Below are 24,121 nucleotides of genomic sequence, written 5' to 3'. Positions count from 1 at the left end.
TATTAAAATAATGATCTCCCCCCTATCCTGATAGGCTTATATATTTGCTGATTTCAGACATTTGGAAAATAGGTGAATTTTTGTTTCTTCTGTTTTTGTAGCAAATCAATGTCTAAGTCAACTATTATTATTTACGAGCTATTTCAGTATTATGTAAAAAGATCTTCAGTTGACTTGATCATTTCATTCACAGTTTGTAAATTGGTGTGTTTGTTTTTTATCAGCTTTAAGCTGTGGAATTCTTTCACATCTGTCTGTTAACATCCTTTCAAAATACCCATTTTGTACCAATTAATTATTCTACTACCTAAAACCTTTACTTTAGTACGTTGAGAACAAGCAGAAAAGTAAGATTAATTGCATGACCTTATTTTGAAAGAAATACGTATTTCTAAATTTAGATGTATTTAGGGTCCCCATTTGGAATTTTCCTGAAGCAGAATAATTCATATATTCTGTAAACCTACATAGTATTTGGCAAGGACCAGATTTGTGCAATTAATAATAGAGTTTCTTTTAAGGACCAGAGACCGAAGACAGGTACCATAGGAAATGGTTTTATATAAGCATGTGTAGAATGTACATTTTAAAAATGTACTTGCTATAGACTTTAATATGTATAAGTAAACTGGAAGTTTACTACTTTTTAATTTGTGATATGCTACCAACTAGAATTATTATGGGAAATAAAGTAGAGATTTAAATTAGACAATAAAAGTTTCATGTTGTATCTCTCTGTGTATATATAAATGTTTATATGGCTGTATATTATTTGCATATATGATAATGTATTATGTATGGTACAGTGATTTAATGGCGGTATACAAATCGAGCCTTCTAAATATCCTAAGCCTTCAAATAGATGTGAGGGTATTCATATTTTTTTAAGTATTCAAATAATTAGTTTTCTAGTTATTTTTCCTGTGTTTGGATTCAGTCACCAGTGGGAATTTGGTGGAAGACTAGACTAAATAACTTTGTAATTACCATGGTTTAGGAGCATTGGTGATTGTCTTAAAGACTAATTCCCTCACTCCTCCCTTCCCTACAAGTCTGTATATGTATATATGTGCCTATGAGGGAATAGTTGTGTGCTATGCTAAGTATAATGATAAGTATGTATCATTTCATTTAATCATAAGGCATATGAGGTATTATTATCATCCTTTAACAGGTAAGGAACTGAGTACATTTAATATGTGACAGAGTTGGGATTTGAATCTGGGTCTGTCTAATTCATAAGCACTAGAGAAGTCTATTTAATTCACAGAAATAATTTTGGTATAATACCTATGGAGGTAAAAAGATACAATTGCCATTTTTATGATTTTACTTTTGTTTACTTGTTTTTACAGGAATTTTCAAAATGAATTATACAGAGTCCAGCCCATTGAGAGAATCAACTGCCATAGGTTTTACACCTGAGTTAGAAAGCATCATACCTGTGCCTTCCAATGAGACCGCTTGTGAAAATTGGAGAGAGATACATCATCTGGTTTTTCATGTAGCAAATATTTGTTTTGCAGTTGGGTTGGTTATTCCAACTACTCTTCACCTTCATATGATATTTCTTAGGGGGATGTTAACTCTAGGTAAGATACCTAACTAATATTTTATGTAACTTTTCTGTAACTGACATAAGATGGGCTTTGCATTGAGATCTTCAGAGTATTCTTTGTCAGGCCCATAGCAAGCCAAAAAATGTAAGTCTTCGTTAATGAATTAGCAGTATATCAATTAGCTTAGAGCATAGGCCTTCACATGCTGTATCTCTCCCTTACTTACTTTGTTTATATGTTCTTTCATGTGTTGTTTAGGTTTTCCAGATACCAGAAAATTCATTCATGTGTAAGAGTGTGGACTTTAGAGCCAAATTGTGTGATTCAAATCCTGGTTCTACATCTTGTTAACTGTAACTTGGGCAAGTGATTTGATCTTTCTACTGCCTCAGTTTCCTCATGTATCAGATAAGGGTAAAAATAATACCACCTCCCAAAGTTGTTATGAATTAAATGTGTGTCATATATGTATTTAACTTGGAATATTGCCTGCACATAGTAAATACTGTATAGTTTTAACTATTATTACTTGAAAAGATATTTGCTGTGGGCAGTAAAGAATCACTGGGAACAAAAACAATTACCCAGATACAGTAGTTCAAATAAAACTTGGCCCCAGTAACCCTAATGAAGCAAGTTAAATTGATTCACATCAGAATATTAAAACAATTGAATCTGTTACTTTAGCCAGTGATTCTTGACAAATTACTCTCTATGTGATTACTTCCCTAATGGCCCATTTATTCAGGTGCATTTTTTTAGCACCTGTGATGTGTCAGACAAAGATTGAGGAAGGCCGTCTTCATCCTTGAGAAAGACACTCTTGTGGGGGCCAGTAGAGAAACAGATGGGCAATCCCAGTATGGCATATCAGATGCTGGGATGCAGGTGTGCACCCATTATCCAGGGGTACACGGAGAAGGTGATAGGCTTAGTAGGAGGGCAGAGCAGGATCCCACTGAGGAGGTGACATGGGACCTGGATTTTGGAAGATGAGCAGGATTTCTCTGAGTGAATGTGTGCAGTATCCGAGCGAAGAGCACAGAAGAGAAGGAAATTTAGCATATTGGGATGAACATAGAGTAGTGCATTGTGCTTAAAAATATATGATAAATCGGCTGGACACAGTGGCTCATGCCTGTAATCCCAGCACTGTGGGAGGCCAAGGTGGGCAGATTACCTGAGGTTGGGAGTTCGAGACCAGCTTGGCCAACATGGTGAAACCTTATCTCTACTGAAAGTACAAAAACTAGCTGGACATGGTGGCAGGAGCTTGTAATCCCAGCTACTTGAGAGGCGGAGGCAAAAGAATCACTTGAACTCAGGAGACAGAGGTTGCAGTGGGCCAAGATTGTGCCACTTGGAATTTTCCTGAAGCAGAATAATTCATATATTCTGTAAAACTACATAGTGTTTGGCAAGGACCAAATTTGTGCAATTAATAAGAGTTTTTTTTAAGGACCAGAGACCGAAGATAGGTAACATAGGAAATGGTTTTATATAAGTATGTGTAAAATGTATATTTTTTAAATGTACTTGCTATGGATTTTAATATATATAAGTAAACTGGTGACAGATTACTCTGTCCAACCTGGTGACAGAACTAGACTCCGCCTCAAAAGAAAAAAAAAGTGATAAATGACAAGGAAAAAGAGGCTGGAAGGTTAGTAGAAGCTTGTGGGACCTCAGTGGCTGTGTGACCTGTGAGTAAGGTGAGGACTGCAGCAGTAGGAACAGGGAGTTGAATGGAAAAAAAAAATACTGTACCCTATAAAAAAGCAAACATCAGTTATGAATTTTAAGACAGAGTTTCGGAGGTGGAGTGAACCAAAGATATTATCAAATCTAACACTTTATTCTGTAAATGCAGAAAGAGAAACCTAGGCTAGGCATAGTGGCTAACGCCTGTAGTCCCAGCACTTTTGGAGGCTGAAGTGAGAGTATCTCTTGAAGCCAGGAGTTCAAAACCAGCCTGGGCAATGTAGTGAGACCCTATGTCTACAAAAAATTTAAAAAGTAGCTGGGCATGGTGGCACACATCTGTGGTCCCAGCTATTTGGGAGGCTGCAGTGGGAGGATGGCTTGAGCCTGGGATGTCGAGGCTACTGCACTCCAGCCTGGGTGACAGAGCAAGACCCTGTCTCAAAAAAAAAAAAAAAAATTAAAAAAAGTGAAACCTAGAAAAATAAAATGACCCATCCAAAATTAAGATGGAGAAAAAACAGCCAAACCAGGACTATAATTCAGGTCCTCCAGTTTTTCTCTATCCTCCCATTGTATACCTTGTCTCCTTTAAATTAAAATATTTTAAATTGCTTCACTATTTGCTATGAAATATTACTTAAAGAATATTTAAATTTTTACATTTGGGACTTTATTTAGGTGCCTCAAATCATTCTTAGGAAATAAAAATTGCAAGTAAGTAACTTTTAAAGTGGGAGGTTAGCTTTTGTGAGTATGCGTGAGTCAATGATTTATATCTTAATGATAGTTTTATTTTAAATGTATACACTGTATTAACTCTCCTACCATAAAATTGATCAAAAGAAACTGGGAGTATTTTATAAAAGGTAAGAGAATCAATAAGAAAACACAGGAAGATTCTCAGAGTTAAATGGATAATCACCAGGGGAAAATTCAGATGGCTAAAACATTTTGGTAAAATATGCAGGCTCACCAGTAATCATGGAAATACAAAATAAAGTATACATAATTCCTCACTATCAAGTTAGGAGTTTTCACATTTTATAATACAGTCATGCATCGTATAATGAAAGTGGTCCCATAGTATAGTACCACATGTTCACCTTTTCCATGTTTAGATATATTTAGATATACAAATACTTACCATTGTGCTATAGTTGCCTACGGTATTCAATATTCAGTACAATAACAAGCTGTACTGTATTGGTTTACACCCTATAGTGTAGTAGACTGTGCCATCTGGGTTTATGTACGTATACTCTATGATGTTCACACAGCAACAAAATCATCTAATGAAATATTTCTCAGAATATATCCCTGTCATTGAACGACACATGACTATACTGACAACTTGATATTGGTATTTCTAGCTAGTAGGATTGCAAATTTGTAAAAACGTTTTGGAAAACAATTCTTCAATATTGTAAAAAACTATAAAGTTCATTCCCTAGATTCACCTTCAGGTAATCCAGACTAAGTAAACAATCACAAATACAGAAAAATTTGTATGTATAAAATTTTTTTTCCACTTGTCAAAAATTATACCCTCAAAATCTTGTCTTTCCAGCAGTAGGGGGAAGGTTAAATAAATTATGGTTTAATCAGTTGCAGTCATTTAAAACTATGCTTGCAAAGAGTTTAATGAAATGGGAAAATCACTAGAATAAGTTAAAAAGGAGATTTTAAAATTGTATCTGTGCCAGGTTTGCTGTCAGGTAAAACTGTATGAAAACTAATTCTGTAAGGCAGAATTAAATTATTTGATATTTAATGGCCTTTTTTAAGTAGTAGAATTATGGATTTTTCCTCTTTAAAAATATTTTTTATACTTTGTATTTCCTGTATATTTTTAATACAGCTTTTATTCAACAAAGCATATATTTGGGGTTTTTTTGGTCACTGGACAAAAGACAAAATGAAACAATGTGATACTTGGCTTAGGTAGTTCTGAAATGTGTTTGATCTACAGTAGCCCCCACATCCAGTGGGGGATTCACTTTCTGTGGTCAACAACAGTCCAATAATATTAAATGGAAAATACCAAGAATAAACAATTCGTAAGTTTTAAATGCAAGACATTCTGAATAGTGCAATGAAATCTTGCAGTGTTCTGCTCTATCCTGCCTGGGATGTGAATCATCCCTTAGTCCAACTTATCCACACTATCTGTGTTACCCACCCAGTAGTCGCTTATTAGCTGTCTTGGGTATCAGATCGATAAAACATAGTGTTTATAGAGTTGTGTACTATCCATGGTTTCAGGCATCCACTGGGGGTCTTAGAAAGTATCACCTTCAGAAAAGGGAGGACTACTGTATATATAGAGGATATCAAATTTATTAAGCTCCTGCTTAGGCTCTTCTAGATTATCTAACAGGTTAACTTTGCTCTTCAACAGGATGTACCCTTTATATTGTCTGGGCCACTCTCTACCGATGTGCCTTGGATATAATGATCTGGAACTCTGTGTTCTTGGGTGTCAACATTTTGCATCTGTCGTATCTTTTATACAAGAAGAGACCGGTAATTACTAAAATTAATTAATAAGGAAGTGATTTTAAAGCTAAAACTTTGAAAGGTACTTTGTTGAGACTTAAAAGTAAGCATCTAGCATGTTTAGTCACTTAATATCATTTCTCTGAAGTTTAGGCTTTCTGTTTACATATGCCTGAAAGTGAAACATTTTAGTACCATGAAATTTGTTCTACAAATGAGTTTTTAAAACTTTAAAATTCAATAGCATATGAGAGAACATGAATAATATTCTCCTTTTTAAGTCATATTACTTGTTTTTTGTATTGATATTCACATGTTACCTGGAAATATCACTGCCCAGTTACAAAGTTACTTACTAATAGGCAACTTCTGTAAACATTCTAATGATTTACAAATAGTTCATACTAGTTTTTAGTGTAATAACTATATATTTTTCTAATGCCCAAAATATTCATTTAAGGAAGTCACCAAATTTGGTGGGTTGCTACCAAAACACCAGTCTTTAATTTTTTTCTTTTCAACTCTGATTTATCTTGTTGTATTCCTTGATCATACCAAGAATAAAAATAGAGTAGGAAAACAGCAGGGTCCTAGAAATCACCCCATATGTATTTACCGACTTCCCTAAGCACAGCAAACATTCAGTAAAGTAAAAGATATAATGCTTGCCTTAATCTTATGTTTGGGGCCAGATTTGCATGTAGAAAACTATCAGAAAACAAGACGATTCATAGAAGATTCTAATTTGAATGATACAGATGATATATAATAGGCATTCAACTAGATTGTAACCTTGTCCAGACATAGTGACTCAGTCTGTGTTGTTTTGCTGTATTACTCAGTTTTCTCTAGGTTATACTATGTAATAAATCTCAATGATATGTAACAGCAAATGGGCTTTTTTCCTCACCCACCTTGTATCTTGACTCTGGCAGCTATGTGTCAGCTGTGATTCTGTTCTATGCATCTCATTCATTTCAGGGTCTGTGCTGAAGCAGCAGGTTCTCTTTGGACCATGCATTGTCATGGCAGAGGGAAAAGTACTAGAGAGCAAAAGAGAAACACCCAATGTCTCTTAAAACTTTTGCTCAGAAGGGACATATATTGTTTCTGTTCACATTTCATTGGCAAAAACGAGTGACATGGCCAAGTTTGATAATATGGGGCATGGGGTGGAGTAAGGGGATGTACAGTCCTCTTACAGAGGTTGGGAGCAGTGAATAATTGGGAACAGTAATCTAACACACTTACTGTTGTATCCACTTTTCCTGTCGAACATGATTGGCACACAGTAGGTGCTCAAAAAAACCTTTAATGAGTAAATGCTTTCAAAGAGGAAAAGAATTAGGCCAAGTGAAGTGGCACATGCCTGTAATCCCAACACTTTGGGAAGCCTAGGTGGGTGGATCACCTGAGGTCAGGAGTTCAAGACCAGCCTGGCCAACATAGCAAAACCGTGTCTCTACTGAAAAATACAAAAATTAGCCGGCATGGTGGTGCACGCCTGGAGTCCCAGCTGCTCAGAGGCTGAGGCACAAGAATCGCTTGAACCCAGGAGGCTGAGGTTGCAGTGAGCCGAGATTGTGCCACCGCACTCCAGCCTGGGTGACAGAGCGACACTCTTGTCTAAAAAAAAAAAAAAGAGGAAAATAATTAATAAGAGGGCTTCATGCGGCTGGGCGCCGTGGCTCATGCCTGTAATTCCAGCACTTTGGGAGGCCTAGGTTGGAAGATCACTTGAGCCCAGGAGTTCGAGACCAGCCTGTGCAACATAACAAGACCCTGTTTCTACAAAAAAATTTAAAAATCAGGTGGATGCAGTAGCACACACTGTTGTCCCAGCTTCTCGGGAAGATCACTGGATCCCAGGAGTTTGAGACTGCGGTGAGCTATGATCACACCACTGCACTCCAGCACAGGCAACAGAATGAGACTCCGTCTCCAAAAAATAAATACATAAAAAGGGCTTGATCTGAGAGTTACGGGATGAGCAGATTATGAATAAATCATATTAAATGCTCATTACTAGAGGTTTGGAGTGGAAGAGGTGGATAATGATTGCATTTTCTGAATGTCAGAACTTGCTGGAACCCGAAAATTTAAGGTTCAGAAGTTGCTAATGTGATCATAGCACCAAATAGGTAAATCACTTAGTGTCTGTGCTTTTGTTTCTTCTCATACTATAAATCTACTTTTTTGAAAAATATAAATGCTGGATTTTCCTCACAATGAAACAGCAGGACAAGTAGGAGCATTGCAAATGCTACAGTGACATCAGGTTGGAGCAGCTGTCATGATCCGAGTCTATAGGCTTCATATCGTGCCTGCCAGAGATACAGTGCAGTATGGTTTTCCATCCACCTAATTAGTGTGACTTCCAGAGACTAATGCTGGGCCCAAAGATGGGGCATGACCTGGGCTTTGGAGAATCTGACAACAAAAATTATTAAGCCATTTTGTTTTTCTCTTCCTCCAGTAGCCAGCCTTATTTGCCAGTGGGTTCTCCATTTTACAGAGTTCATTTTAGCTTAGGATGAAACTTCTACACTAAGACTCTTACACCCTTTTATTTTTCCTTCGCTTTCCTTGAGAGTACATAAATGTGAAGCAGTGATTGCAGCTGTACATTTTTGTTTTTCTATATTGGTGCATTAAGTAATTACATGGAGATAAAATGCTTAATGTATGTGTTACTTTTGTAAATTTGTTTCCTCATTGATTCCTATTTTGTGTGTTTATTTTCTTGCTGCCATATTTAAAAGTTAGTAAATTTTTTTTGTGTGTGAAACAAAAGGTTTCACAGAAAAGGTTTTCTGTTATTTATAGAAGGTGCTAAGGTTAGGAAGGTGAATGTTGTGACAACATTCAAAACCTAAACAGTTGCAAAACCTAAACAGGCTGCTCTCAAACTCTTGGACTCAAGTGATCCTCCCACCTCAGCCTCCCAAAGTGCCAGAACTACAGGCATGAACCACCTCACATGACCTAACCGTACCCTTTTAGGATCTAAAGTATAAACTTCTCTCACCATTTCACTTGCTGTGTAAGATTCTGTTGGCCTCAATACAGAAGGGTGATGGTATATATCAAAGATTTGTTTATTCTCAAAACCATATTTAGACCACAGAGGTCAGTGTTTTGGGGTTGCTGCTGCTTTGGTACGGCATCTAGTCATTGCTGCATTTCAGGTGAAGATTGAAAAGGAACTCAGTGGCATCTACCGGCGGTTGTTTGAACCACTCCGTGTGCCTCCAGATTTGTTCAGAAGACTAACTGGACAGTTTTGCATGATCCAAACCTTGAAAAAGGGCCAGACTTATGCTGCAGAGGATAAAACCTCAGTTGATGACCGTCTGAGTATTCTCTTAAAGGGAAAGTAAGTGTTCTGTGGAAATCACAATTTCTAGTTTACCTTTAATTTTTTCATGGCCTCCGTGAAGGAAATGAATGGAAGGAAATGTCGCCAGTGAATGGAGGAAGCAGTCACAGAATTTGTTGTTGGTGGAATTTTATGCTACAACTACACTTTACAACGCCGCAGAGCAACATGTTAAAGCCAGGTTGAATGTACTGCTCTGAATCTTGATGTCAGGATTTTCAGTTGCAAGTATTTTAACCATTTTTGACCTTTTATTAAAAATGAATGAGTCAAAATTGAAGTGCATTTAAATTAGACATTGAAATTCAAAAAGCCTATGCATGCTTCAGAGTTAATTTGTCTTGAATATCACAAAAATGCAACTTCTAGGAATATCAGCCTTTCGGGGAGAGAGTCAGTCTCTGTTGTGCTGGCACTGTTGTTAATGACACCTCTTTCCCTCTCAGAAGTGTCCCAGCTAGAGTAACAGATTATATGGTCACTTCCATTAGACGAGCAATAGTTACCACTAGATGGCATACATCTGACTCAATATTGGACACTGTTTTTTCCTTTTTCCAACGTTATTTTTTGAAATACTTGTGCCTTAAGAAGTGCTTTTAGTTCTGTCCATCATCTGTGGAATTTTAAAAACTGTACTACAAAATAAAATCGCATAAGATTATAGCAGTTTTAAGGATCATGATGGTATTTGTGAAATATTGCTTTTATTAACATTAATTTCTGTTATCAGAATGAAGGTCTCCTATCGAGGACATTTTCTGCATAACATTTACCCCTGTGCCTTTATAGATTCTCCTGAATTTAGATCAACTCAGATGCACAAAGGTGAAAAATTCCAGGTACGTTTTCACGTGATTTTTAAGGAGATTGAAGCTAGTTTGCATCTCATTCAGAATCCAGAGGATATTAATAGAAACACAGCTATGAGTTATTGGGGAAAAGAAATAAGTTTACCATAGGGCGTGTATAGTATTGTCTCTCTTTTTTTTTTTTTTTTTTGAGACGGAGTCTCGCACTGTTGCCCAGGCTGGAGTGCAGTGGTGCAATCTCAGCTAACTGCAAGCTCCGCCTCCCGGGTTCATGCCGTTGTCCTGCCTCAGCCTCCTGAGTAGCTGAAAGTACAGGCACCCACCACCATGCCTGGCTAATTTTTTGTATTTTTAGTAGAGAGGGGGTTTCACCGTGTTAGCCAGGATGGTCTCACTCTCCTGACCTCGTGATCTGCACGCCTCAGCTTCCCAAAGTGCTGGGATTACAGGCGTGAGCCACCACATCTGGCCTAAAAAATAGTGTATATATTATATGTACAGAAAATGTTCTAGAAAGATATATTCTAATTTTGTCATAATGTTATTTATAGACTGTGTTTGATTGCTTTTTTAAACTTTTTTTTCTTATTTGAATTTTTATAAGTTTTTCTATAGAAAACATCTTATGCTTTATTAGCAAAAAGGAAAATGTGAGTTGTAGATAGTGTTCTTAAACTATGTAATTCACATTTATTGGGGAAAACCAGAAAACTGGCTTCGCCTTAGGGAATTTATTTTGTTAATTCTTATGAAAGAAATCTAATCACTAAACTCTTTTGTACTTAATGAATATGTTTAAGGGTAAAGAATGAAGTTCTTCATGATGGCAGTAATTTGAACGTGGACTACTTAGTGTGATTCCTTTTGTGTTAAAACAAATTACTCTGGCTGGGCGCGGTGGCTCACGCCTGTAATCCTAGCCCTTTGGGAGGCCGAGGCGGGCGGATCACGAGGTCAGGAGATCGAGACCATCCTGGCTAACACGGCGAAACTCCGTCTCTACTAAAAATACAAAAAATTAGCCAGGCATGCTAGCAGGCGCCTGCAATCCCAGCTACTCCGGAGGCTGGGGCAGGAGAATGGCGTGAACCCGGGAGGCAGAGCTGCAGTGAGCCAAGATCGTGCCACTGCACTCCAGCCTAGGCAACAGAGCGAGACTCTGTCTCAAAAACAAACAAACAAACAAACAAACAAACAAAAAAACACAAATTGCTCCATTACGTGGCACTTTGTTCTGATTCTTTCTGTAAGTGTCCAGCCCTCCTATTATATTCATTCACCTTGTTATTGGAAGAAAATTAACCAAGAAAATAAATGGGTGAGGGTTTCCTTTAGTCTCAGCCTCTGGATTAACAGCAGTAAGGAAATATCTTGAGAATGGGATTGTTTATGGGCAAGAAGGTAAATCTATTTAGGTAAGAAATGGAAATAAAGAGGCTATTACTACCTGAGGGAGGTTGAAATGTTAGTGTTTCTTGATGACAGTCTTATTTTAGAATCTCATTTTGAGATGCTATACAATTTGGGATGCAACAAAAGTGGAGATAAAAGAACATTTACAGACATACAGTTTAGTTTGTATCATTTACGATGGTTTCAGCCCTGCCCTGCTCCCGCCCTTCCTGAATAACTGGCCTGAGTAATCATGGAGCTTGTTCGTTACGTGCATTTACTAAAAGGTTGCATATAGATTCACTGTTATGAAACGTTCTTCCCAAGCTGGCTGGGCTTACAATACAGAAGGAGACAGCTAATGCTGTGTCCTCGTCCTCACTACACTCTCACCTTGTTGTGAGGGTCAGCTTTGCTGTGAGATATATGTTCTTGTTTTATCTTTAATCACCACCATCTACAGACTGATGCAGGACCACATCTTTTTTCTCGCCTTCTTTCCTGTGACCTTTTTACACTTTCTTCTTCCAAAGTCCAACATTTATTGCCTATATTTCTTTTGCCTCTGTATAGTAGTAGGTCGTTTTGTGTGATAACTCTGTGTATAGTAGCAGGTCATTTTGTGTGATAACTATCTCATATAATCCTGAAGAGACTGGGATTTGAGGATGGGGTGGGAATTGAACCTGCTTTGTTTCCAAAATCAAAGTGGTCCCCAAGAGGCCAGAAATACTATTATACTATCTTTTCCACTGGACTTCAGATTATGTTTATAATTAAGTCAACAAAAAGGAATTCCTACCACTAGCTACAGTTCTCTTTCTTCTTGGGGACTAGGAATTGGATTTTGGTAGTTGAGAGTTGTTCCCAGTAATTATAATAAAGATTCCAAAAACATGACCAAAATTTTATAGTACCATAGCTTGGTGAAGAAAATGTATTCAGCTTTTCCTAATGCCAGTCAGCTTTTCTCTGCATAGAGTCTCGTGTGGCATTTCCTGATTGGCCAGTAGATTAAAACTAGCATCATCAAGCCTGTGTCCTGTATAGCTGGAACCATCAGAGTAAGCCCTTGGGAGAGACTGTACTTTGATTGTTTACAAAATGCTCCTGTTGGCAGATCCTCGAGAGTAATAAATAGCTGTTACACATCTGTGTAGGAGTATGTATATTGCCACTTACCCATGCAAGTTCCCAAATGAAAAATGTCACATTCCCCCAGAGCCAACTTCTCACTACCTGTGCCGATGGCAGAGGACGCTTGAAATCATCAGCCATCAGACTTCTTCACCCTCACACTTTTTAGCTGCCAAGCTCATCCTTCCCTAACTCTGACCAGTTAAACGTGTTAGATGAGGAGCTACTTCCTTTGAATTTCTCTTTCTTTAAATTCGTTCTGTGGTCAGGGTGCTCATGAATTGTACAATAGGATGAAAAGGAGGAAAGAGAACGCAAGTGGACTCAATGACTGTCCCTTGAGATTGCACAACAGGTGTTGCTCAGGTAAATATGTAGTAATTATCATGATAATAAGCATAGCAATAGAGCTGAGACAACAGATTCTGAACTTACAGTTTGTTATCCCTAGGAACTTATAGTGATTTTGGTACTTATAGCCCAGAGTTGCTGTTTATAAGTATTGATAGAATCTTGAGTATTATTATTACAAAAGATAAAAGTAGGCTGGGTGTGGCGGCCCACGCCTGTAATCCTGGCACTTTGGGAGGCCCAGGTGGGTGGATCACCTGAGGTCAGGTGTTTGAGACCAGCCTGTCCAACATGGTGAAACCTCATGTCTACTAAAAATACAAAAATTGGCCGGGCATGGTGGCTGGTCCCTGTAATCCCAGTTACTCAGGAGGCTGAGGCAGGAGAATCGCTTGAACCCGGGAGGCAGAGGCTGAGGCAGGAGAATCGCTTGAACCCAGGAGACCAAGATAACGCCACCGCACTCCAGCCTGGGCGACAGAGTGAGACTCCATCTCGGAAAAAAAAAAAAAAAAGATAAAAGTAGTGTTTTATTTGGTTTCTTCTTCTTTATGTAGATGTTTTATATTAAGTGAGCTTTACTGTTTACAAGCTTTTCTTTTGTATTCTATCTCATGCTGCTGCCTTCCCATAGCCAATAGCATGTCCTGGTGTTGCAAAGCCCAAAAATCAAAGTTTTACTGACTTTAAGGAGAGAGGAATGTCTTGCAGGTATATGTCCATGCTCTTGTAAAAGAAATGAACACTAAGTTTTAATGGTATTGAAAGAAAACATTATCTTAATATTAACTAAATATTTTGGTGGAGCTGCGAAGCGATTTCCTCTGCCACTTTTGAATCTGTGTTATTTTAGTGCTTAGGAGAACTCAGTCAGCATCAGTGGAATGGACCACTTCTAGGATATTTTAGTGTTTGGTGTATGAAATGCAGTATGATGCATGCAAAAAGTATTAAATGATTTCCTCAGGACAGTCAGCCAGTCCTATTGCCACACTGCGGTTTCTGATTCTAGCACAGGTGGCAGATCCCTCAGAGACCTTTGTTTCCAGCAGTGGAGCCCAGTGTCTTCTCTTTACGACAGGCTGTAGAATTGGTTTGGAATCCAAAGGGAGGAACTGATCCAGTATCTTGCGGTAATCATGGCAAACCTGTTTGCAAATGCTTAGTCTAATTCTCGACCTGAAAGATGTCCTTTTATGTCTGCTGTTGCCATATTTGCTTTTATTTCTTCAGTAAAATTCTTCACAAGGACATAAGCATAGCACTGCTGAAATGCCTAATAAGAAGTAAATTTATTTTATGGAAACTTTTAAAATTCTTATATTGCTTTATAAGATATTCTCATAAACAATACACTTTGCTTGACTGTTGTGACAGGAAATCATTAAATAAAACTGTCTATTTGGTAGAAATGAAGCATTAGGTATCAAGTAAAATGACCTCAGTCAGCACTTAACTGCTGGCTTCCAACTAAATCCATGTTTTTATGGGCCTGTAAGTTACTCATATGAACTAAGTACAGCTTATTATTTGAATACTGTTATTTTATATTCAATAATAACTTAAACAGGCCCAAAGTAATTTTTTAACCATCAATAAAAAGTGAATTTGCTAAGGAAATTACAGTGTCATCGTAAAAGTTTCATTGCTTCGGTGGAAACTTGAGGTAATTCAGATGGCTGAAGAAAAAGTTAACGGCCTTATGTATCATCTAAATATAATTTCTTCATCTTCTAGATGATTTGCATCTCATCTTTTAACTGCTTCTCCCGCTGTTTTCCAGAGTCCGGGGTGACATCTTTGCCCAACAAAGGGACGTCAGTCCCAACTGTCTTTAGCGCTTGGGTGCTTGGCTGGGGCCTCATGAGGACCCCATGCTCACTCTTCTGTTATTACGCCAGGAGTATTTTTCAGCTGCCTTCCATTTATGCACCCGCCTCATACCGTTTGTGGGAATTCCCCAGGGGCAGTTGGCTTCTACTCCTCTTCCTGTAAATCGTGCCATGTTTTTGATCCTGTTTCTTTATTAGCAGCCTCCTCCACTAGAATACAGGCTTCGTGGCATGTGTTCAGCCGTTCTTTGCATGAGGGGCTCTTGTGGACTGCACAGCCAACGTCGTAGTCACTAGGCAGAAATACTTTCTATGAAATGGTATTGATGAGTATTGGGTATATCGGGTAGATTTTGACCTGGTGGGAAAATACATTTGGGCTGAAAGTCAAAAGTGCTCACAGTACCACTAATTTTTTTTTTTTTTTTTTTGAGATGAAGTCTCACTCTGTCCCCTAGGCTGGAGTGCAGCGGCACCATCTCGGCTCACTGCAAGCTCCGCCTCCCAGTTCAAGGGATTATTGTGCCTCAGCCTCTTGAATAGCTGGGATTACAGGCGCCTGCCACCACGCCTGGCTAATTTTTTGTACTTTTAGTAGAGACGGGGTTTCACCATGTTGGCCCAGGCTGATCTCGAGCTCCTGGCCTCAAGTGATCTGCCCATCTCAGCCTCCCAAGTTAACTGGGACTATAGGCACATGCCAGCAGGCCCGGCTAATTTTTGTATGTTTTGTAGAGCCACTCTACCACTAATTAATATGTGTTTGTGAGTTTTTTGGTCCTTCGCATTTGGCATCTGAAAAATGGAGAATAATATTACTTGTCTTATTTTAAACAGACTTTTGAGGATCCACTTACATGATAGATATGAAAGCACCTTAAAGTTTAAAAGTACATATACAAAGTGAGTGGCATTATGTGCGACTGTCACCCCCTAGTCATTCTCGACCACTTTCCCCTGTTCTATAGTTGTCAGAACACTTACTGCCACCTGAAATGGTCATATTTCTTTATTGATTATCATCCTTCTCCACTAGAATGTAAGCTTCATGGGGCAAGCGTCTTGTCTTTCTTGTTCACCATTGTAACTTCATACCTTGAAGAGTATCTAGCATAAAGTACATGTATAGTAATGTGTATCGAAAGAATGAATGAAATTTAGTGTTTCATCAAGTCTCAGACACTGATGCATTTCTTAAAAACAAATCCGTTTGGTTTTGGAAATTTCTACTTTTGATATAGTAAAAAAACACAAGCTTTTTTTCCTAGGAACCTTGACACCACTTTTTAAAGTAGCCAGACATTGCAGATTTCAGCTTGTTGAAGTAAGGAGACAAGCTGGGTTTTTCGTTTTCTGTCTTGGTAGACGTACATACCCCCTTGTCCTCTGAAATGTGTTTACTTTTGTGACAAAAGGGACAGAGCTTCTTTGGAAACATTTGCTCTGAGGCTCAGCTACGACTGGATGTCAGTTTAACAAACCTTTTATTAGGACAGACATTGGTTTTTGCCTTCTACAGTATTTGTGTTCATTTGTTTTGTTTTTGTTTTTGAGATGAGGTCTCGTGCTGTCACCCAGGGATCTTCTGCTGCCACTGTATGATCGAGTGTAGTTGTGTGATCATGGTTCACTACAGCCTCGACCTTCCTGGGCTCAGGTGATCCTCCCACCTCAGCCTCCCAAGTAACTGGGACTACAGGCACATGCCACCATGTCCAGCTAATTTGTGTATGTTTTGTAGAGCCAGGGTTTTGCCATGTCGTGTGTTCATTTGCTTAAGTCCTTCATACAATAGTCATGCATTGAGCACCACTCCATGTTGGAAGTCAGGCATTCAGACAGACATGAAGATAGACAATCCCTGGCTTCACAGTGCTTAGAACAGGCAGATTTGTCAACTGATGAGCTTGGATTTAATGATAGGATTTAAGCCATAATGAAGCTTACAGGAGTGTTAACTGATAGAAGAGGACTACATGGGAGGAAGGGCTTCCTGACACTGAGTTGTGAGGACATGGCCCCTCACTCTGGCAGAGGGATTTATTTGAGGGATGCTTGAGCTCTGTGTTGTGCAGTTATAGTACCTTTCTGCTTTCCTATGTACAATACTGAAGGAAAGGGGGTATGATTTCCAGTTCTGAGCTAATTCAGGGTTGTCTGTGAATATCTCGAATGGGCTACCCTGGATCTAACCTTGAAATGTGACACTCGAGAAACACCTATGACAGAAGGACCCTCACCAACCATATTCATCAGCAACAGCCGGGGGCCCTTGAAGTTTTCTCAGTCTTTAGTGTATATTTGCAGAGTTGGATGGGCAGAAGGTCTTCCATCTATAACTTGCCTCATGAATCTTACCTCAGTTCATCTGCTTGAAGCTGTATTTTTGAACTTCATTGTAATGTACAGGGTGTAAAGAAATATTTCATGTAAGTCATATGTCCAGTGGCATCCTCAGTTGAATACATGCTCTGGCAGCGGTAACAATACAATGGCCATTCTTCTGTCACCAGACCTCACAAAACAAAACAACAATGAAACCCAGAGGATTTGCTTTTATTTAGTCTGCAGATTGCTTTTGTAAAAACATAATTTTATACATATAGAAGCTTGTGTGCATTAAGTCTTAATTTAATTTGACAAATCATTGCTATAATAATGTACACTAAATCATTCCTACTTTTCTCTTCTAAATCACTGTAGTCATAATTCATATACATAGAAGTACTTTATTCTTTGCATGCTTGTTTCTTTGGCAGGTCACCATTATTGCAGACGATAACTGCAGATTTTTATGCTGGTCGAGGGAAAGATTAACATACTTTCTGGAATCAGAACCTTTCTTGTATGAAATCTTTAGGTATCTTATTGGAAAAGACATTACAAATAAGCTCTACTCATTGAATGATCCCACCTTAAATGATAAAGTAAGTGTTTTCTGAGTTTATTTTGTTAAATAAATATGTATATGAGGTATATTTCACTTTATGAAATATGTTTTCCTGAATTTTTAGTAACTAGTCATATGTTAAATGCACTGGGGATACTTGTAATCTTGAGAGGAGAAAGTATTTTGTAATGATTAGATTTGCTGTTACTTAGTAAGGAGTCTATAACTGTCAGGGACTAGTGTTTATGGTGATAAGGCACCCTCTTCATCAAGAGCATGTTGAGAAAGATGGTAAAGGAGTAAGAGGGGGTAGAGGATGGAGTAGGTTAGGGAGGACAGGGCAGCTGGAGGTGTGCAGACAGAGAAAGGCTGACAGACCCCAGCAATCAGGAAGTTGGCCTTCGAACCCTGCTGCCTTCCAGTCTTGCATATCTTCAGGTCAGGCCAGAAGGTGAAAAGAGAGGTGTAGAGCTGCACAGATCGTCAACAGTTTGCAATTTGATCTTAATTTTCCCGTATCTTTTTGGAAAGAAAATGATTAGAAGAGAGAATTTTTAAAAACGTCATTTCTCTGATAAGTACTGTTACCCAGTGACAATTGAGTATATGTGCCCTTTCAAAATCATCTTGTCTGGGCTGTTTATCAAATTAAGCTGGTGCTTATTTCAGTTAATGATTTAGCTTATTATAAATAGGCTACTAAGTATATTTGATTTTTTATAATATATTTATAGTAATAACTAATAATAAAAATCATAGCTTATGTTTATTGGTCACCTAATATGTATCGGTATTCTTTTTTTATGCCCTGGCATATTTCTCGGAAAAGTACATGCTGCTTAAATGGAATATATGATTCAACTCCCGTAAATCTCAGAAAGCTTAAAACTTTGCTTTGTAGAAAGCCAAAAAGCTGGAACATCAGCTCAGCCTCTGCACACAGATCTCCATGTTGGAAATGAGGAACAGTATAGCCAGCTCCAGTGACAGTGACGACGGCTTGCACCAGTTTCTTCGGGGTACCTCCAGCATGTCCTCTCTTCGTAAGTTATCCCAAAACTGATACTACTCCAGAGTTCTGATGGGTATCTCTGGACATAGACAAATGACAACTTTGATTAGAAAAATAACTTTGCAGGTAACTATTTGGCAACCTAAAGGTAACAATAAAAACAATCAAATTTTGTTTAGCATTTCCCCCATATTGCGTATGAGCTAAAAGCCAGCTTTAGAACTCTTATTTCTGTTTCAGAAATTGTTCACTGGTTCTGCCATATACTTTGCTTAAATAGTGGCTCACCAGCTGGGCACGGTGGCTTATGCCTATAATCCCAGCACTTTGGGAGGCTGAGGTGGGCAAATCACAAGGTCAGGAGATCAAGACCATCCTGACTAATACGGTGAAACCCCATCTCTACTAAAAATGCAAAAAAAAAAATAGCTGGGCATGGTGGTGGGCACCTGTAGTCCCAGCTACTAGGGAGGCTGAGGCAGGAGAATGGCGTGAACCTGGGAGGTGGAGCCTGCAGTGAGCCGAGATTGCGTCACCGCACTCCAGCCTGGGCAACAGAGCAAGATTCTGTCTCAAAAAAAAAAAAAAAATAGTGGCTCACCAGAATACTCTGAAAGAGTTCACATGGTTTGGTTTTGTTGCTTTCGTTTTGTTTGGTTTTGTTGCTATTTGGTTTTGTTACGTTCATGACTTTAGTTAGAGTGAAAGTCTAGACCCAGAAATGTTTTGAAAAATGGTAGACAAATAAATGCTGGATGTTCTGCTGCTGGCTGATTATCTCAGTATGAGTGCCATGAGTTAAAAAGTGATTGGGAACTGGAATATTCCCAAAGATGAAGGAGATCACTAAACACCCTTGTGAGTTACCTCATTCACACACCTGCCCAGAGGCACATTTTCCAGGATTCTTCCATAGTTTAGATTGTTTCAAAACATTTTAAGTAGCACAAACAACCCAGATGTTGAAAATTAGTAAGTAAAATGAGAAAAACTAAATTAAGCATTAAATGCTTAATATTAAGAATTAGTCTAAGAATGATAGTATAAAAACTTTGAACAAATTCATATGAAATAGCAAAAAGGCAGACATTCTTCCATTGCATGAATTAAAAACTATTTGTATTTCCAATTGTATTTTAAACCAAATTAACTTTTAAAAAATGCAAACACATTAAATAATTCTTTATGTAAATGGATCTTGTAACTTTGTATGCCTTAGATAAGTTAGATTGGGGATTTTAAGTATTACATAGTCAGGAGAGGCTGGAATTTACAAGGCCATATAATTGGTGTGTAGGAAAGAAAAAACTTTACCTCTTCCCTTTTAGGGTTGTTTTTGGGCTGGACCTGAGAATTAAATTGACATAAGACAGATTAACAAGAGAAAAGGATACACATTTGATACAAGTTGTGTGAGTTTGTGTTAAAAGCTCATACAGGTTTTACATGGCACAAAAGCTTTCATAAGGAAATGAAGACCTGAAAAAGCTATTAAACAGTTTATAGTGAATTGGACAAAGAATAGTAAGTTGTGAAAAAGCAACTAAATTATGCTGGAAGACTTGAAGACAAAAGAGTTATTTTAATAAAGGCTTGTACAGAATTCTGTCTGCCTCAACATCTTGATGATAAGAATGTCGTTTTCCTTCTAATATTTTTGGAGGTCACCTTTCATACAAGAATTTCATCTCCTGTGTTTTTTTTTTTTTTTTTTTTTTTTTTTTGGTGGGGTTGGGAGATTGTTTTGTTTGTTTGTTTGTTTTTGTGTTTGTTTTTGTTTTTGAGGCAGGGTCGCTTTTTGTCACCCAGGCTGGAGTGCAGTGGCACAATTACAGGTCACTGCAGCCTTGAACTCCTGGGCTCAAGGGAACTTTGTCTCTATAAAAATAAAAAAAAAATTGCTGGGCGTCGTGGTGCAGGCCTGTAGTCCTAACTACTCAACAGGCTGAGGCAGGAGGATCCCACCTGCCTCGGCCTCCCAAAGTGCTGGGATTTCAGGCGTGAGCCACTGCACCTGGCCTGCATAGTAACTTTTGGAAGATATTAACTAAAGCTTACATGAAGGTCGGGAGCTGCACTTCCCTGCTCTTGGGACTCAGCCAAAGGACCAGCTGCCATCTGGGTCATTGCCATTGTAACTGCAGAGGGAAGACAGTGGTGGCAGATTTACAAGATGGCTGTTAAAGCTCCTGCTCCAAAGGAGCAAGTAGCTCTTCCGTGCGTGTTCTTTGGGCCACAGAAGTCACTTGCCAGAACCAACATCAATGGATAGATCATTTAACCCTCCTGCAGGGCTATGAAGGGGCTAATGAGAAACAAAGCAGGTGGAAAGCTGGACTATAACACAGTCTACTATAGCAGGTTTTATGTCATTTTACAGATGAGGAAATTGGGAATATGAGATGTTATTCACTTGCTCCTCTTCCATAGTGACTGGTTCTGCAATACAAACCTAGGGATCCCGTCTGATTCCAAAGCTCGTGTTTGGCCAGGCACAGGGCCTCACACCTGTAGTCTCAGCACTTCAGGAGGTTGAGGCTGGAGGATCGCTTGAGCCCAAGAGTTCAAGACTAACCTGGGCAACATAATAAGACCCCTTCTCTACAAAAAAATTAAAGAATTATCCAGGCATGGTGATACACGTCTGTGATTTCATCTTCTTGGGAGGCTGAGGTGAGAGGATTGCTTGAGCCAGGGAAGTCAAGGTTGCAGTGAGCCATAATTGAGCCACTGCACCGAAGCCTGGGTGACAGAGTGAGACCCTGTATCAAAAAGAAAAAAGAAAAAGAAAAACAGAAGCTCATGCTTGTAGACCAGATTACCTCTGTGGTTTTTTTAAATGCACGTAACAGTTGACTTGTGTTTTTAGATGTACAGGTCACCTTCACATCTGTTCTTGCATTTGAACCTGACAGCTATGTGAGCTAGGCACAGGAGCTGTTATTATTTGCCTCCTTGCAGATGAGTCCACCTAGAGTTGGTGAAGGTAGTGACTTATCCCAAACCACTTTTTGTCAACTCCCACCTACTTTTCTGGGGTAACCTGTCATCCCCTGAATCCTTCCTTGTGATCAAGTAGTGCTGCAGATAGGTTTTCGTAGATGGGTTAATGCAATCCACTTCAGTGAACATTTTTGCCTTATTCTTAGCACTGGAGTACCAGGATCCTACTTAGGAACATGTGAAATTATCCAATGATAATCTCCAGTGTCATTTAGCTTTTAGTTAGAGTACTTACAGAATTACAAGCAGTGTCACTCCATACAAAATTAAATATACCTTATGTATTTCCTTAAACCTTTTTACATTGTTCCACCTATTCATTAACCCAAACCTAGGTCGATTTAAACATTAACATGCATATGAATATTTATAATTATTTTTCGAATCATGATCCGAATAGCATGGGCACATTGCATTCAGCCGCTACACCTCGGGGCTCCCTTTCCAGTCTCTCTCTGTCTCTGTGTGTGTGTTTCTGCATATGTTTTTATTTGGGTATTTTGATTTGTCCTGTAGAACAACAGATTCTTAAATGTGCATATGAATCACCTGGAGATCTTATTAAAGATCCTGATGTAGCAGGCTGGGGTGGGGGTTTGGGAGTCCACAGGTTTAACCAGTGCCCAGGTGATACCAGTGTGGCTGTTCTATGAACTACGCTTTGAGTAGGGAGGCTGTAGAATTTTCCACCTTCTGGAATTTTGCTGAGTTCATCCCTATGGTGGTGATTATGGTGTTCTTGTCTTTCTCATCTGCCTGGTAGTTGGGTCTAGAAGCTTGCATAACTTCTGGTAAAGGCTACTTTAAAGATCTCAATCAGTAATGCGACAAATATACTTCATAACTTTACACAGCAAATGTTCAGTGAAACAGAAATACGGATCAGAAAAAGGTGGAGGAAAACTAAGTGACCTGTTTTAATGAAATTGCTGCTGCTCCCATTTCTCATGTTGTACTCTGCTTTTATACATGCCACACAACGCTAAATCCGCAGCAAGGTCTCTACTCCTTTCCACACAGATTCTGTATTCCCACTCCACATTGTCATTTAAAGGGAAGAAAGTGAAGTCATGAGATAGCCTGAGAAAAAGTCATTTTTCTCTCTGTTTTTTCAGTAGTTCAGAATTCATTTAACTCTTTCACTTTCTCATTGCTTCGTTTACTGGGTTTCATGTTTGCAAACATGGGACATAGTGAGATAGGAAGAGAGGAAGAGACAAGCTGTATGAGATGTGTCAGAATCTTTAGTGCCAGTGTATGTAGGAAAGCTTTCTTCTCTTGGCTCCTGGACCAAGGTGTTGCTCGTCAGCGTACCTTGTTGTCATCTTCTTGTCATTTTCTCTCCTCCTTAGCTCCCTTCATGTATAAAACACACACATTCACACAGATGGATTGTATTGGCAATTCCATCAGTAGTAAGTGCTGCCCAGCTCAGGCATTGCTATGGTAACAGGAAGACATATGTTTCCTTGAATGTTACAGAACTGTATTTTAGTTAATTGGGGTTAAATAACTTATCATTTGGATTTTTTTTTTTAATCACAAGACAATATAGGCAATGCAATCAGTTGGAACTCATCTTTGAAAAAGCTTGTTAGTTTAAACCATGTCTTTTTTCATGAAATAAAAATTATGTTGTTTTTAAAGATGCTGTGAGATGTTTAGAGAGATGTTTCTTATTAAGATCTTTGTAAGTATTTTGTTTGTTATTAGTGTCAAGACAGTACTACATTGGCCAGGCACACTGGCTTACACCTATAATCCCAGCACTTTGGGAGGCCAAGGCAGGAGGATCTCTTGACCCCAGGAGTTCAAGACGAGCATGGGCAACATAGCGAGACCCCCCCCCTCTACAAAAAATGTTTTAATTATCTGGAGGTGGTGGCATGCGCCTGTGGTCCCAGCTACTTAGGAGACTGAGCTAAGAGGACCACTTTAGCCTGGGAGATCTAGGCTGGAGTGACCCATGGTCTTGCCACTGCACTCCAGCCTGGGTGCAAGAGTGAGACCCTGTCTCAAAGGAAAAAAAAAAGATGCTGCTGTGGACAGTCTGCTAATGTCATGTGACCTAGTTGTACAAATATTTAGTTAGCTTGAGTCTGAAAAGGCTAGCAATATGTCTGAGAGAAACTAATGGGTTTCTCTTGGTTCTCTTCTGTGTTTATTTACCTGGAAAGATGCAAAAAGCCATTACAACTTTCTTAGTTTCGAGGCTGGTTTCATGAAATAATCTGTTCAGCTCAATTTGTATTTCATTCCTGTTGTGAGCAACCATAAACTTACAAACAATAAGCTTTACATGAATTCTGCAGAGAGGTAGAAAGATGTGATTAGGCAGCAGGTTTCTGGGAGATGAGCCTGAACAAGTCTCAGACATACCAAGATGGCTAGAGAAAAGCAATACCCTCATTTTGTAGATGAGTAAAGTGTAGTTTAGGGAGATCAATGTGAGCATAAACTTGTTTGGGGATATTCACCTACTGCTGTAGCAGCTGACACATCCTGACCACTTTCATCCAGGTTCTCATTTAATCCTCGCAACCACCCTATGAGG

General features: G+C 38.8%; 1 protein-coding gene across 1 annotated transcript in view; it reads left to right on the top strand.

Moving 5' to 3' along the window:
• Positions 1–1,316: 1,316 nt before the first annotated feature.
• The window catches only part of BVES (blood vessel epicardial substance), a 32,461-nt gene continuing 9,656 nt past the window's right edge, over positions 1,317–24,121 (top strand). The window contains exons 1-6 of the mRNA XM_031667324.1: positions 1,317–1,592; positions 5,662–5,786; positions 8,948–9,135; positions 9,872–9,980; positions 17,422–17,589; positions 18,454–18,595. Coding sequence (XP_031523184.1) covers positions 1,367–1,592; positions 5,662–5,786; positions 8,948–9,135; positions 9,872–9,980; positions 17,422–17,589; positions 18,454–18,595 — 958 coding nt within the window. The 5' untranslated portion in view covers positions 1,317–1,366. The remainder of the gene's footprint in view (positions 1,593–5,661; positions 5,787–8,947; positions 9,136–9,871; positions 9,981–17,421; positions 17,590–18,453; positions 18,596–24,121) is intronic.

Source organism: Papio anubis, chromosome 6 (assembly GCF_008728515.1).
Source record: "Papio anubis isolate 15944 chromosome 6, Panubis1.0, whole genome shotgun sequence".
NCBI lineage: Eukaryota > Metazoa > Chordata > Mammalia > Primates > Cercopithecidae > Papio > Papio anubis.
The sequence above is the reverse complement of the archived record's forward strand: the minus strand, read 5'-3'. Positions and strand labels throughout refer to the sequence as shown.